Source organism: Bos indicus x Bos taurus, chromosome 3 (assembly GCF_003369695.1).
Source record: "Bos indicus x Bos taurus breed Angus x Brahman F1 hybrid chromosome 3, Bos_hybrid_MaternalHap_v2.0, whole genome shotgun sequence".
NCBI lineage: Eukaryota > Metazoa > Chordata > Mammalia > Artiodactyla > Bovidae > Bos > Bos indicus x Bos taurus.
In genome coordinates this window covers 58,263,327-58,278,648 of record NC_040078.1, presented here as the reverse complement: position 1 = coordinate 58,278,648, position 15,322 = coordinate 58,263,327, and the positions used below count along the sequence as shown (strand labels likewise).

The 15,322-nt window shown below is 36.5% G+C and overlaps 1 protein-coding gene across 5 annotated transcripts in view; it reads right to left on the bottom strand.

Moving 5' to 3' along the window:
• Nucleotides 1-15,322, bottom strand: part of COL24A1 (collagen type XXIV alpha 1 chain) — a 391,998-nt gene that overhangs the window by 179,898 nt on the left and 196,778 nt on the right. For all 5 annotated transcript variants that reach the window (XM_027536666.1, XM_027536671.1, XM_027536669.1 and 2 more), the window contains exons 22-24: nt 10,299-10,352; nt 9,051-9,095; nt 5,940-5,993 (exon numbers count right to left, since the gene is read on the bottom strand). In XM_027536666.1, coding sequence (XP_027392467.1) covers nt 5,940-5,993; nt 9,051-9,095; nt 10,299-10,352 — 153 coding nt within the window. The remainder of the gene's footprint in view (nt 1-5,939; nt 5,994-9,050; nt 9,096-10,298; nt 10,353-15,322) is intronic.

Sequence of the window (15,322 nt, the reverse complement as noted above, 5' to 3'; positions counted from 1 at the left end):
GTAATTATCTAGTTATAATCTATAAAATTAACAAAGGAACTTTCAGTTTATCAAAACGCTGGTACAGTATTTGTATGGGATATAGTCTTTGCTCTCTTTTCATTCAAATACTAGTAACCTGTTTTCTTTAATTACATTCTTCTATATCTGAATTTTAATCCCTTTTAAAACACTTTTACAAATAAAATTAAAAAAAATAAAATATCTACTGAGGTATACTCTATAAAAGGTAGAGTGGTAGGTGCTGTAGAAGATAGTAAGAAGAGTGAAAATCAAGCCCTTGCCCACAGTGACCCTCTTTGCTTCAGCAGATATAGTATCTCATGACATTGAGCAGAACAAGCAAACAGAACACATCCCACAGGAAGTAGCAAAGGAGTCCATAGGAGCAGGCACCCTGTGGGTGGGTGCAGCTAGAGCTGGCTCCACTGCAGAAGTAACACATGTTCATAACTTTAACTACAATTCTGCCATCCATAAAGCTCTGAAAATCCAAAGTTTTTCACAACACACTTGGTGGCAAACTTGACCTAACCTGTGTTTATCTGGTAGCAATGCTTTTTGCCTGACCCAAGTTAGAGAAAGTTAGTTTGATTAATTTGAACATCCTTACATTTCACCACAGAAATACCAATGTGTCTAATTATGGTTTTGCTGTCCCATAGCCTGCTGGCAGTGTTAAGTAAGATACAGTACATATACCATACTACCTTATCAGAAAAACAAATGACCCAATCAAAAAATGGGCAGAAGACCTAAACAGACATTTCTCCAAAGAAGACATACAGGTGGCCAATAAACCTGTGAAAAAAATCTTTCATTATTAAAGAAATGCAAATCAAAATCATCTCACACTGATCAGAACAGCCATCATCAAAAAATCTACAAAAATCTACATCATCAAAAAATCTACAAACGGACAATGGAGAAAAGAGAACCCTCTTACACTGTTGATGGAAATGTAAACTGATATAGCCACTATGGAGAAGAGTATGGAGATTCCTTAAAATACTAGCAATAAAATTACCATATGACCCAGCAGTCTCACAACTGAAAATATGCCTTGAGAAAATTGTATTTCAAAAAGACACACACACCCCAATATTCATTGCAGCACTATTTACAATAGCTAGGACATGGAAGCAACCCAGATGTTCAACCATTGACAGATGAATGGATAAACAAGTTGTGGTATTACACATATATACAATTGAATATAACTCAGTCATACAAAGGAACAAATTTGAGTCAGTTCCAGTGAGGCAGGTGAACCTAGAACTTGTAATAGAGTGAAATAAGTCAGAAAGAGAAAAATAGTGTATATTAACACATATATATTTAATGTAGAAAAATGGTACTGATGAACCTATCTACAGGGCAAGAGTAGAGAAGCAGACATAGAGAACAGACCTGTAGACACAGTGGGGGAAGGAGAGGGTGGGAGGAATTGAGAGAGTAGCATTCAAATATATACCTTACTATATGTCAAACAGATAGCTAGCTGAAGCTGCTCGATAACACAGGTAGCTCAACTCAGTGCTCTGTGATAACCTAGAGAGGTGGGAGTGGGTGGGACTGGGAGGGAGGTTTATGTTTATGTATGTATATATGTATGTATGTATGTATAAGTGACGTATGCATATTTATGGCTGATTCATGTTGTTGTATGGCAGAAATCAACACAAAATTGTAAGCAATTACCCTCCAATTAAAAATAAATTTATAAAAATCCAAACGTCAGTCACTTCAAATAATAAGTTATGAAACTGTATTTCATAACTGTATTTCAAACTATATGAGTTGGGCCCTGGATGACTTTTACACTGGTCATGAGAAAGGATTACTCTCAGTGGTGAGGAATGGTATGAGGAAAGCCTGAACAAAAGCACAGACTAGTGAAAAGTAGTTTAGGGTGCCATGTATAATTAATCTGACAAGAACTCACATTTTATTTATACCAGAGATAGGAGATTAAACTATTACCCGCTATCTGAAAAGTAATAATTATTATGCAGTGTGGGACAGTTAAACTCACCAAACAATATTGTAGTTACTCATGATATGTAGCTACTCAGCACTTGAAATTAACTGGTCTAAACTGAAGTGTGATGTAAATATAATATACACACTGTATTTCAAAGACTTTGTAAAAAAATATCATTAATAACTTTAATACTGATAACATGTTGAAATGATAATATTTTTATATCTTGGGTTACACAAAATATATTACTAAAATTAATCTCTCCTATTTCTTTTCACCTTTTTATTGTGGCTCCACATCTGTAATTCATATTTTATACTCTGTTGGATGGTGCTGATTTTCAGCACTGAAACCTAATACTCATATAGGTAATCAGTTTGAAATAAGCTTTCAAAGACTACAAAAACTTGCTTTTCTATTTCTATATACATTTAGATAAATAGTAAATAAATAAAGCATTGTATAAATAAATAAAGCATTGAATAAAGCATTGTAGTAGTATGTTGAAAATCCTACTTTTTAAGAGTTCATTAGACAGCTTTTATAGAAAATTTGTGGCAGGAATTTATATTTATATACACAATGTATATGTGTGTATGTATATGTGTGTGCATTTGAGTCAGTTCTAATGAGGTGGATGAACCTAGAGCCTATTATACAGAGTGAAGTTAAGTCAGAAAGAGAAAGATAAATACATGCTAATGCTTATATATGGAATCTAGACAGATGTTACAGAAGAATTTATTTGCAGGGCAGAAAGTGGAGAGTGAAAAAGTTGGCTTAAAGCTCAACATTCAGAAAACAAAGATCATGGCATCTGGTCCCATCACTTCATGGGAAATAGATGGGGAAACCGTGGAAACAGTGTCAGACTTTATTTTTTTGGGCTTCAAAATCATTGCAGATGGTGATTGCAGCCATGAAATTAAAAGACACATACTCCTTGGAAGGAAAGTTATGACCAACCTAAATAGCATATTCAAAAGCAGAGACATTACTTTGCCAACAAAGGTCTGTCTAGTCAAGGCTATGGTTTTTCCAGTGGTCATGTAGGGATGTGAGAGTTGGACTGTGAAGAAGGCTGAGTGCCGAAGAATTGATGCTCTTGAACTGTGGTGTTGGAGAAGACTCTTGAGAGTCCCTTGGACTGCAAGGAGATCCAACCAGTCCATTCTGCAGGAGATCAGCCCTGGGATTTCTTTGAAAGGACTCATGCTAAAGCTGAAACTCCAGTACTTTGGCCAGCTCATGCGAAGAGTTGAGTCATTGGAAAAGACTCTGATGCTGGGAGGGATTGGGGGCAGGAGGAGAAGGGGGCGACAGAGGATGAGATGGTTGGATGGCATCACTGACTCGATGGACATGAGTCTGGGTGAACTCTGGGAGTTGGTGATGGAAAGGGAGGCCTGGTGTGCTGCGATTCATGGGGTCACAAAGAGTCGGACACAACTGAGCAACTGAACTGAACTGAACTGAACTGAATGGAGAAACAGACAAAGAGAACAGACTTATGAACACAAGGAGTGGGGAGGAGAAGGTGAGATGTATGGAGAGAGTAACATGGAAACTTACATTACCATATGTAAAATAGATAGCCAATGGGAATTTGCTGCATGTCTCAGAAAACTCAAGCAGCAGCTCCATATCAACCTAGAAGGCGGGGAGGGGGAGGGAAATGGGAAGGAGGTTCAAGAGGGAGGGGACATATGTATACCTATGGCTGATTCATGTTGAGGTTTGACAGAAAACAACAAAATTCTGTAAAGCAATTATCCTTCAATTAAAAAATAAATTAATTAAAAATAAATGATCCCAATAGAAAAAAAAATAGTTCATTAGACAGTTTTATAAAAAATTTGTGGCAGGAATTGATTTTATGTTTATATATACAATATATGGAGAAGGCAATGGCACCCCACTCTAGTACTCTTGCCAGGAAAATCCCATGGATGGAGGAGCCTGGTAGGCTGCAGTCCATGGGGTCGCTAAGAGTCCGACACGACTGAGTGACTTCACTTTCACTTTTCACTTTCATGCACTGGAGAAGGAAATGGCAACCCACTCCAGTGTTCTTGCCTGGAGAATCCCAGGGACAGGGGAGCCTGGTGGGCTGCCGTCTATTGGGTCACACAGAGTTGGACACGACTGAAGTGACTTAGCATAGCATAGCATAGCATGCATATATAGATATAATTTTTTAAAAAACTTCTCCTACTTAATGGTCCTCTCAAATTCCAATTAGGGAGATGAACCCTTTGTGATACATAATCTTAAGGGAGGTCTATGTTAATAGGCAGAAAGCAAAAGTTGCTTGCAGATTACCTACATTCCTGCTTGAGTTTTCAGACAGCCTGAATGTAGGAGGTGAGTTGTCTTTGAGGATGCAAAGAGAGAGAGGAATAATTCCTCCAGGTCTATGGAGAGAACAGAGATCCTAGGGTTCTGTGAAAGGTGGTGGCTCTTAACAATCTCCAAAGTGCTCCCCCAGAGTTCCAGGTTCCCCCAAGGGAATGCCAGGTCTAGGAAATAGCTATATGATATTCCAAAGAAGAAATTTCAGGGACAAGTATGAAGATTGAACAGTAAAGAACTTCCTTCACTTCCTAGGTAACACGGATGCCACCCAGATGCTGATGTAACTCTAGGGAGGAGGCAGGATGTCAGTAATGACTGAGATTAGTTTCCTGCCAGTTTGACTGGATGGTAGCTCATGGTGAATTTTCTAGTTGCTTGGTAGTACAGGGATTAATTACAGTAAAAGAGAATTAAGACTTCTATTTATAAATACCATGCATCTATTTTCTGGGAGTTTTTCTATGTAACTTGAGAGTCAGGTACAGATACTCCCAGACATGCTGACACATTATAAAATATTTTAGCTCATATTTATTATTGGCCTTAATAATAATATTACTATTAAAAACAAAGAGTGTTTGTTTGTCCCTTAATCTCCAGTATAATAAAAATTTGTTTAATATAAATAATATATTTAATATAAATAATGAGCTCTGAACTCCAGATTTAAGAAATTAAGCAGTAAATCTGTGATACAATTCAATTTTTCATTAAATTTAAAATTTGTACTGATCACCAGTTCTCATAAGTTAGTTTCTTTCAGATCTTACTTAATGCTATACATAAAAAACCACTGCATTACTTTATATTTGTTGGTGTTACTAAAAATCACATAAAACTTCAACACAAAGCAAAAAAGTTGGTCAGTGGTACATTTTTTAAATGTCATAAAATCTTAAAAATACCGAATGATGATCCAGAGTATGTACTTAGACTCACTGTATATTTTCAGTTAGAGGACCCAGACTTAGTGACGATACACAGACACATTTTTTAAATGTAGATTTAAACATTATAGATTTTTAACTTGTAGATTTCTACCAGTGGAACAGACAGCCCCTAAAGTCATAGTTTACTATCCTATGTGCGTGCATGCTAAGTCGCTTCAGTCATGTCCAACTCTTTGTGACCCTGTGGACTGTAGCCTGCCAGAATCCTCTGTCCATGGGATTCTTCAGGCAAGAATACTTGAGTGGGTTGCCATGCTCTCCTCCAGGGGATCTTCCCTACCCAGGGAGAGAATCTGCATCTCCTGCTCCTCCTGCCTTGCAGATGGGTTCTTTACCACCGGGCCACTGAGGAAGCCCGTTATTGTCCTATATATAACCACCAATCTTAATATTTCTTTATTAAAATGCATATCTAATTACAGACATAGTCATAGATATTTACAGACATATATCTAGATACAGATAAAGATATAAAGACATACAGTATTTCAAATGCTATTTGAACCAGCTTTAACATACAACTGGTTCCCTCAATTAAGGGAATTGAATAAAATCTTTGATATGTGTTCATTTTATATTGTTCTGAAAGTCATAAATTTATCTTTTCGTAAATTATACTATGTAACTGGTAAGAAAATCAGTTGCTTTACCTTCAAGCCTTCTGGTCCTGGTTCACCGGCATACCCCTTTGGACCTGGTTTTCCCTTAGGAGGGAACAGGAAAAAAAAAAGATATGTTTAATCCTTCTTCTTTCAGAAAGTTTGCTAATTTATGAAATTCAGACTATCCTATGAGATGAAACACTTCAAAATTAGTTGATAAATGCATTTTATCAAACTTAGCCATTCTTTCTACCTTGTCTGTCTACTTGCCATGCACAGTTCTAGGAACTGAGGATTGAGGAACGCAGTAAATATACTTGCCTTTAGGGCTTCCCTGATAGCTCAGTTGGTAAAGAATCTGCCTGCAATGCAGGAGACCCCAGTTTGATTCCTGGGTCAGGAAGATCCACTGGAGAAGGGATAGGCTACCCACTCCAGTATTCCTGGGCTTCCTTGGGGGCTCAGCTGGTAAAGAATCTGCCCACAATATGGGAGACCTGATTCAATCCCATTGGGAATATCAATTCCTGATTGGGAAGATCACTGGAGAAGGGAAAGGCTACCCACTCCAGTATTCTGGCCTGGAGAATTCCATGGACTGTATAGTCTATGGAGTCACAAAGAGTGGGACAAGACTGAGTGGCTTTCACTTTCACTCACTTTTATAGAGCTTACATTCTATGGAGGATGACATAATTTTAAAAAAATAAGTAAAGTACATGGTATACTAGGTAGTGGCAAATTTGAAGAACATCAAATTAAGCAGGACAGGAGATATAAACTGTTGTGGGAGTTTCTTTAAAATTTTGGTAAGACTAACAAAAAAGACCTCAATGAGAAGGTGGCAATAGAGTAAAGAGTTTTTAAAAGGGAAAGTTATATGGATACTTGGGGGAAGAACATTCTAAGCAGAGGCAAAGAGCAGTGTAAAGGCCCTGAGGCAAGAATGTAGCTGGAGCGCAGGAGAGAGATCAGTAAGAAGATGAGGGATGAAAAGGGAATGGGGAGAGGAAGCCAGGTCAGAGGGCCTGGTAGATTATAGTAAGGGCTTTGGTTTTAACTAAGCAAGACAGGAAGCCTTAGCAAGCTTGAGAAGTGCCAGGATCTGTGTCTTCACAGGACCACTCTGATGTCAGAGCAGAAGCAGGGAGTCCAAAGAGGCGTCATCTGCAATAATCCATGTGAGATATGACAGTGGCATGAGCAGGACGGTAATGGAGGAGGTGGGCTTCCCTCGCGGCTGGCTCAGTGGTAAAGAATCCACCTCCCAACGCAGGAGATGCAGGTTTGATCCCTGAGTTGGGAATATTCCCTGGAGAAGAAAATAGCAACCCACTCCAGTATTCCTACATAGGAAATTCCTTGAACAGAGGAGACTGGTGGGCTACATTCCATTGGGTTGCAAAAGAGTCTACCCGACTTAGTGCCTAAAATAACATCAGAGGAGGCTGTGGAAAGTGGTAAGATTCTGTATATAGTTTGAAAGTAGAGTTTCCAGTAATTGTGGACAGGTCATGTGCAGAATGTGAGAGAAAGAGTCAAGAATGAATTCAAGAAAGAGTTCATTCATTTTTAATCTGCGTAAAGGACAAATGAAATGAGGTAGACTGTGGGAGAACAAGTTTGAAGGGTAAATTGAAGGCTCAATTTTGGACATTTCCGTTTGATAGTTTTCTTAGACCTCTAAGGGGAGGGATCTTGTGGTAGTTAATACAAGCACAGAGTTAAGGGGTAGAAGGTTCTGATCTAAACATACAATTTTGGAAATCATTAGCATTTGATGGCATTTAAATCCATAAGAATGGACCAGTTCATCCAGGCAGTAAGTGTAGAAAGAAAAGAGAAGTCTACAAGTCAATCCGTAGGGCACCCTAAAATTTAGAAGAGATGCGTGGTCATGAGGGAGATAAGGAGTATGGAATATCACTAGAATCAATGAACTGAAATTTCTATTGGGACTGTTGGATTGGGTTACAAGAGAGAATGCAACAAAAGAAAGGAGGTGATGGTTGGGGAATGAAAAGTTTAAAATTAAAAATTAAGAGGTTTCTGTAACTGGTAATGATAAGGTCAAGGCTTTGTCCATAGCAGTAAGTAGCTGAAGAGAGTAGAGGATAAGATCCTTGGAGGAGAGAAAGTCAATATCCTGGAGTAATCTATAGGAAGTGGTTTCTAATATCAAATAACTGATGTCTGATTACACAAGATTTGATTAAGGAGATCATTATATCTCAACCAATGATGAACATCATACATTATGATGTTCTCAAGAAAAAAATGAGAGGTATTTCCTGTGAGACTAATAATGACTCTTAAAATATATGTGTTGTACACACTTTATTTTATGATACTGTACACTTTCATCATGTATCCCCAAATTCTTAAAAAATTCATTTTTAGAACATGAAAACAAGTAATTCATATATTACCACACAATATTATCTGAAAAAATAGTTGGCCAGAAAATATCTTATTTGCCTTCCATAAATTTACTAACAAACTCAGAAAACAGAAATTTCCAAAGTATTACTAAATAGTTAATGTATTTAGGTTCGTATGACATTTTGAGAAACTTGATAAATAACTTGTACAAATTACTAAGACCATAAGACTGGATGAATTGAAGGAATAAGTAAATATATAGTAGGTGTAATATCATTTAAAATATCCCTGGAAATTTTTAGTTGTAGGGCTTCCCTGGTAGCTCAGTTGGCAAAGAATACTGCAATGTAGGAGACTGGGGCTCAATCCCTGGGTTAGGAAGATCCCTGGAGAAGAAAACAGCAACCCACTCCAATATTCTTGCCAGGGGAATCCCATGGACAGAGGAGCCTGATGGGCTCTAGTCCATGGTGTCACAAACATGTAGTTGCTGCTACTGCTAAGTCACTTCAGTCGTGTCCGACTCTGTGCAACCCCATAGACAAATATGTAGTAAGCATAATATAATTTAAAATATCCTTGGAAAATTTTAGTTACAATACTATTTTATTTGAGGGGGTTGTATGGCTATAGACCGTGGAGACCACTTCAATAAACCACTATAGTTTGTTTTAATCTTTGCCCTTTGCTATAAACTTAAACTTTGGTGTTATTTAAAAACACAAAACCATTGTTTTAAGAGAAGCATTCTTCGAAAACTATTTATGTGGTACCTACTCTTGGCCCCAGTTCTCCAAAGGATCCAGTTGGTCCTTCTTCTCCCTTAAACAAAGATCAGAACATTTCATACCTCATGAGATGAGTATTTAAAAATATAAACCCTTATTCCATTTATTCTGAAGTCTAAAGCTCTTTCTGAAATGTAATAAAAATAATACTGTGATTTTCTTATATTTTAGAACTATGTCACCCCATAACATTTAATTTTTTTGTCTGACAACCCCATATCACATTAAGAAGGATATGTACTTTTGGATTATTTTTAAACTGGTAGATGATATAAGATAAACATAGAAAATTGAGAGTAGATAAGAGTGAAAGTGATTAGGGCATTAGAAAAATCAGCATTAGGAATCACTGAGATTGTGAAATAAGGACAGAGTTGACTTTCTTGGACTCTATATCTCTGACATAAATAGATAGATTTCAGTACAAATTGTTTTTATTAAAAAATTATTGGTACAGAATGTTTGCTCTTGGCACATTCTGATTCTTAATTATTCAACAAACGTTTTTGAGTCACAGTTCTTTCTTAAGCCTTAGAGATAAAGATATATCAGATCCTACACAAATGGAGCTCAATGTTTAGAGTTTCCTTTTATCTAATTTGCAGATCAAACATTTTTGAGATCAAATCAGCTATAATGTCATAAAATATAAAATTTTGTGCATTCTTCTAAGGATTAAATATTGTATGGGTAGACAAAACAGAGAAACATACAAAAATAATTTTTATACTTTATATTCTAAGAAAATTAAAATAATAAATGTATTGATTCTATTTAACATATTTGCTAAACATACTGATTTTTTTACCTTTAAATAAACAGTTCATATTTACCACATCTGAACACTTACAGACCTCTTAAATCATATATCTTATTTATTTAAAAACATTTTAGTCAGTCCATAATTCAATTAAAAATAATTTATGGGTTAGAAATATAAAATAGACACAAATGGTAAATGTAAATTCTAGTACATATGAGGGAGATTATGGGCTCAGATTCTTCAGCCATTTTGTAGAGACCACTTCATAAATCACTTAGTGAATTCAGAACATTAAAATGATTCCAAATTCCATCCCATAACTGCCAATACAAAATGGTAACTTGAAATCCTCAATGGTAAAAAACTGTCCACCTAATGCAGTTTTCTTTGAGCCAAAACTAAAGTCCCATAAAAAATAAAAAAGAAAAATCTGAATTTAAAGAATTTCTGACTGGATATTTATTTTCTCCATACCTGAGTTCCTTTGAGACCAGGAGGTCCAGAAGGCCCTCTGTTTCCAATGAATCCCTGTAAAAGCAATACAAGGACACAAAGTAACATTTTTAGCTCTGTTAATACTTTTTCATTAGGCATTAGTCTCAGATGTGCAATAATATTTGATACCATTCATTTCTCATTGGGAAAGTATCAAAACGATTTAGAGGCTAGATAAGCAAAAAAACTGCATGTCATCCAGAAACTTGGAAAACATATGATAAACTTATTTTTAAACAATATGTTAATATTCATATAATCTGCTCAGTATGTCACTCTTCAACTGGACCATTTTTCATAAAATGTGCTAGAATTAAAGCAATAGGCCCAATTGTTAATCTGATACTAGTACAGTAAATACTGATGGATAATAGAGTGTCCACAAAGTCTGAAAACAGATGGAGAAGATATATAGTGTTTTAACATCTGTTTAGAGACTAGCAAAGTCTGGAGCACATTATTCATATGAAATGTTCTTCAACTTACTTCCTTTCTTGATACAAGCTAGTAAAAAAGAGAGGACAATTTGCAGAAGAATTAACTATCTGAATACAGTCATGAATTTTAAGATTAAAATACATCTTTTGTTCATCTAAATGCATGCTGTTAAAAGTCAAATGCTCTTTGAATAACAATTCATCCAGTAACTGAAACATAAATCTTCCTATTTCAGCAAATATTATATATCATTTATTTAACATGGCAACATTTTTCTTGTTTTGTTCTGTTCCTCTAACTAGGCAATGAGCCAGATCTTTAAGTAACTCTTTTTTAAAAGCTACATTTTGTATTATTGCTTTTAGTAAGCTTATAACCATTAAAGGTTTAATTTAATTTTTAGCTGTAACAAATAACTATGCCAAATAGTAGATCTACCTACATGACTGATTTTTGGTTTGGAATGGAGCAGAGTGATGAGATGAGAATCTCATCATGATTGACTGCATGAGAATCTTCCTTCATGATATATCTTGGTTTATAATTGCTATGTTATAAACACAATCAAAAAATGAAAAACTGTTCAAGCTTAAAAGTCTGTAATACATTATCACAGACTCATTTTGTACATAAGCACTATCTAAGAAACTGCATGAGTTTAGGCAATAACCTAGCTGTTTTGCTCAGCTTTCTTATTTTTAATAGGAAGAGATGGATTATTGAAATGAATGTATACTGCTCTATATATTCATATTTTTTTTTCAGGCAAAATTTTGCTTAATGAAGCAGTCTTTCCTCACGTAGTTTGAGGGGAGGTATCTGTACCCTTGACTAAATTTAAGGATGGATATGTGACAAGGACCTAAATCAGCATAATCCACATGCCTAGAAACAGTGGTTGGTTCAGTAATGAGCCAGAAACCCAAGTTAGTCCAACTAAAGAAATGTTTGGCTTACAGTGGAACAACTGGGAAGACAAAATAGCATTAAGGATGATGTAAACCTAAACAGAAGGAAACCAAGAAGGGGAGAGAATCTGAGAACGAAACCAATGAATAAATGAAGTGACTGGGTTCTACGGATATCTTTGGGGGTCTGGGTATAGTTGTGTTTGAATTCCTATACTTCTCATATACAATCATATTTTAGTTGAGTTTTCATTATTTACAATCAAAGAATCCTGACCGATACTGTGATTTCTAACTCTTAATATCTAAAATGGTCTTCTAGAACTCTAAGGTTTTAATGTGCAGACTAAAGGTCAGAATGTTGTGATATTTAAATTCCACCACAGGATAGCTAATGTTTAGTTATTTATTCATATGTTCATTTTTTCAACAGACATTTTATTAATTTTCTATTATGTGTAAGGTCCAAAAAAAAGCACGAGAGTAGTCCTGAATTATACAAATATGAATAATATAGAGTCTTTATTCTCAATGAATTAATAATTTACTATGGGAGAAGGCAATTTAAAATAAAAACTAGAAGAGTTGTAATGGAATAGAAGTATTAGCAAAGTGGAAAAGGGGACTTAGATGAAGGAGCAAAAACTTTTCTGGGAGGATCATAAATTTTTTAGGATGTGCAAATAACTTTGTATTGAATTACGATAGCTTAATAAAAACATGTATCTAAAAATAAGTTCACACCAAAAACTTACCAACAATGTGGGGTCTCAAAAGGCACTGATGACGATACATTTTACATTGGAGGATATATTCAAAAAACAGCTCCAAACCCAGAAGAGGGGCTAAGTGATCCAAGAGAACTCGATTTTGCTATTCTCTCACTGTAGCTATTTAGCCTGTGAAAGTGGCACCCCCTGATTAAAACCTCCCAAAAAACCCTTTCAGGGAGGCAAATAAGGTTCCTTTTTCCTTCCCCTTCCAAGATTAATTTATAATCTTAAAGGAATAAAAGTTGAATTAAAGGGGAACAACTAGTTACAGGCTGTTTATAAGAAACACCTCTAAAACATAAAAATAAGGAAAATTAAATTTAAAAAATAGGAGGATATATGCAAAGCAATTTACCAGCCATAAAATAGCTGAAGTAGGTGGCTCAGATGGTAAAGAATCTGTCTGCAATGCAAGAGACAGGGGTTCATCCCTGGGTTGGGAAGATCCCCTGGAAAAGGAAATGGTAACCCATAGTAGTATTCTTGCTGAAGAATTCCTTGGACAGAGGTGCCTGGTGGGCTATAGTCCATGGGGTCACAAAGGGTCAGACATAGCTGAATGACTAACACTTTGAACTCTAGAGCTAACAGATTTTAGAGTAAAACAGATTATAAGCATTAAGAGGGTCATTCAATAATGATCAAAGGCTATGTTCATTAGGAAGAGAAAAACCAGAAGATATTTATGCATTGAGGAACACAACTTCTAAATATATATGTTAAAACTGAGAAAGACGTTAGGGAAATTTTAACAGGTCTCTTCCAGAAATTAGTAGGTCAAGCTGATAAAAATCAGTAGAAACAGAAAAGACTTAAATTGAAAAATTAATAAACACGATCTAATGTTGTTGTTCAGTCACTCAGTCATGTTGGACTCTTTGTGACCCCATGGGTGGCAGCAGGCCAGGCTTCCCTGTCCTTCACGATCTAATGGCCATACATAGAAAACGGGAACCCCAAATTCGAGTTTACACAGTGTTTACAAACATACATGAAAGATTTATGAAACCTAAAAGATATCTGCCAGAAAACATATCAATAGTTCTATCAATTAAAAAAGTATAGTATATCTATTTAGTGAGTTACTATATAGTGAAAATGAACATGCTATAAATAATATTAATCAACTTAGAATAAGCTGAAAAGATAAGACTGAAAGAAGAAAGTAACTGAAGTATGTATGTAGTATGATTTCATTTATATTAATTTCTAAAACAAGCAAAATAAATATTATGAGTCTAAACATAGATGGTGACAGGGAGGGAACAAAGCCTCACCCATCAGTAGACAATTGGATTAAAGATTTACAGAGCATGCCCTGCCCACCAGAGGAAGACCCAGTTTTCCTCACAGCCAGTCTCTCCAATCAGAAAGCTTGCATAAGCCTCTTATTCTCATTCACCAGAGGGCAGACAGAAGAAGAAGCAAAAACTATAATCCCACAGTCTCCAGAACAGAAAGCTAACCAATAACCATGTGATAATCACATGGATCACAGCCTTGAATAACTCAATGAAGGTACGAGGCATGCCGTGCAGAGCCACCCAAGACAGATGGGTCATGGTGAAGAGTTCTGACAAAACGTGGTCTACTGGAGGGAAGAATGGCAAACTACTTCAGCATTTTTGCCTGGAGAAACCCACAAACAGAATGAAAAGGAAAAGAGATATAACACTGGAATTTGAGACCCCGCCCTCCCCAGGTGGATAGGTGTCCAATATGCTACTAGGGAAGACAGGAGAAATAGTTCCAGAAAGAATGAAGAGGCTGAGCCAAAGTGTAAATAACACTAAGATGTGGATGTGTCTGGTAGTGAAAGTAAAGTCCCATTCTGTAAAGAACAGTATCGCATAGGAACCTGGAGTGTTAGATCTATGAATCAAGGTAAATTGGATAAGGTCAAACAGGAGATGGCAAGAGTGAACAACACCTTAAGAATCTGTCAACTAAAATGGACAGGAATGGGCAAATTTAATTCAGATGACCATTATATCTACTATGGTGGGCAAGAATCCTTTAGAAGAAATGGAATAGCCCTCATGGTCAACAAAAGAAAGTTCATAATGCAGGACTTGGGTGCAACCTCAAAAAGAACAGAATGATCTCGTTTCACTTCCAAGGCAAATCATGTGACATCATAGTATTCCAAGACTATGCCCTAACCACTAATGCTGAAGAAGCTGAACGGTTCTATGAAGACCTACCAGATCTTCTAGAACTAACACCAAAAAAAGATGTCCTTTTCATTATAGGGGACTGGAATGCAAAGGTAGGAAGTCAAGAGATACCAGGAGTGACAAGCAAGTTTGGCCTTGGAGTGCACAATGAAGCAGGGCAAAGGCTAACAGAGTTTTGCCAAGAGAACACGCTGGTCATAGCAAACTCTCTCTTCCAATAATAAAAGGCAACTCCACATATGGACATCACCAGATGGTCAATACCAAAATCAGATCGACTATATTCTTGGCATCCGAAGATGGAGAAGCTCTATTCATTCACCAAAAGCAAGACCTGGAGCTGACTGTGACTGTGGCTCAGATCATCAGCTCCTCATTGCAAAATTAAAGCTTAAATTGAAGAAAGAAGGGAAAACCACTAGGCAATTCAGGTATTGCTGTTGTTGTTGCTCAGTCACCAAGTCATGTGCAACTCTCTGCAACCACATGGACAGCAGCACACCAGGCCTCCCCATCCCCTTAACATCTCCCAGAGGTTTTCCAAGTTCCTGTCCACTGAATCAGTCATATCATCCACCCATCTCATCCTCTGTAGCCCTCTTCTCCTTCTGCCTTCAATATTCCCCAGCAACAGGGGCTTTTCCAATAAGTCAGCTCTTTCCATCAGATGGCCAAAGTATTAGAGCTTCAGCTTCAGCATCAGTCCT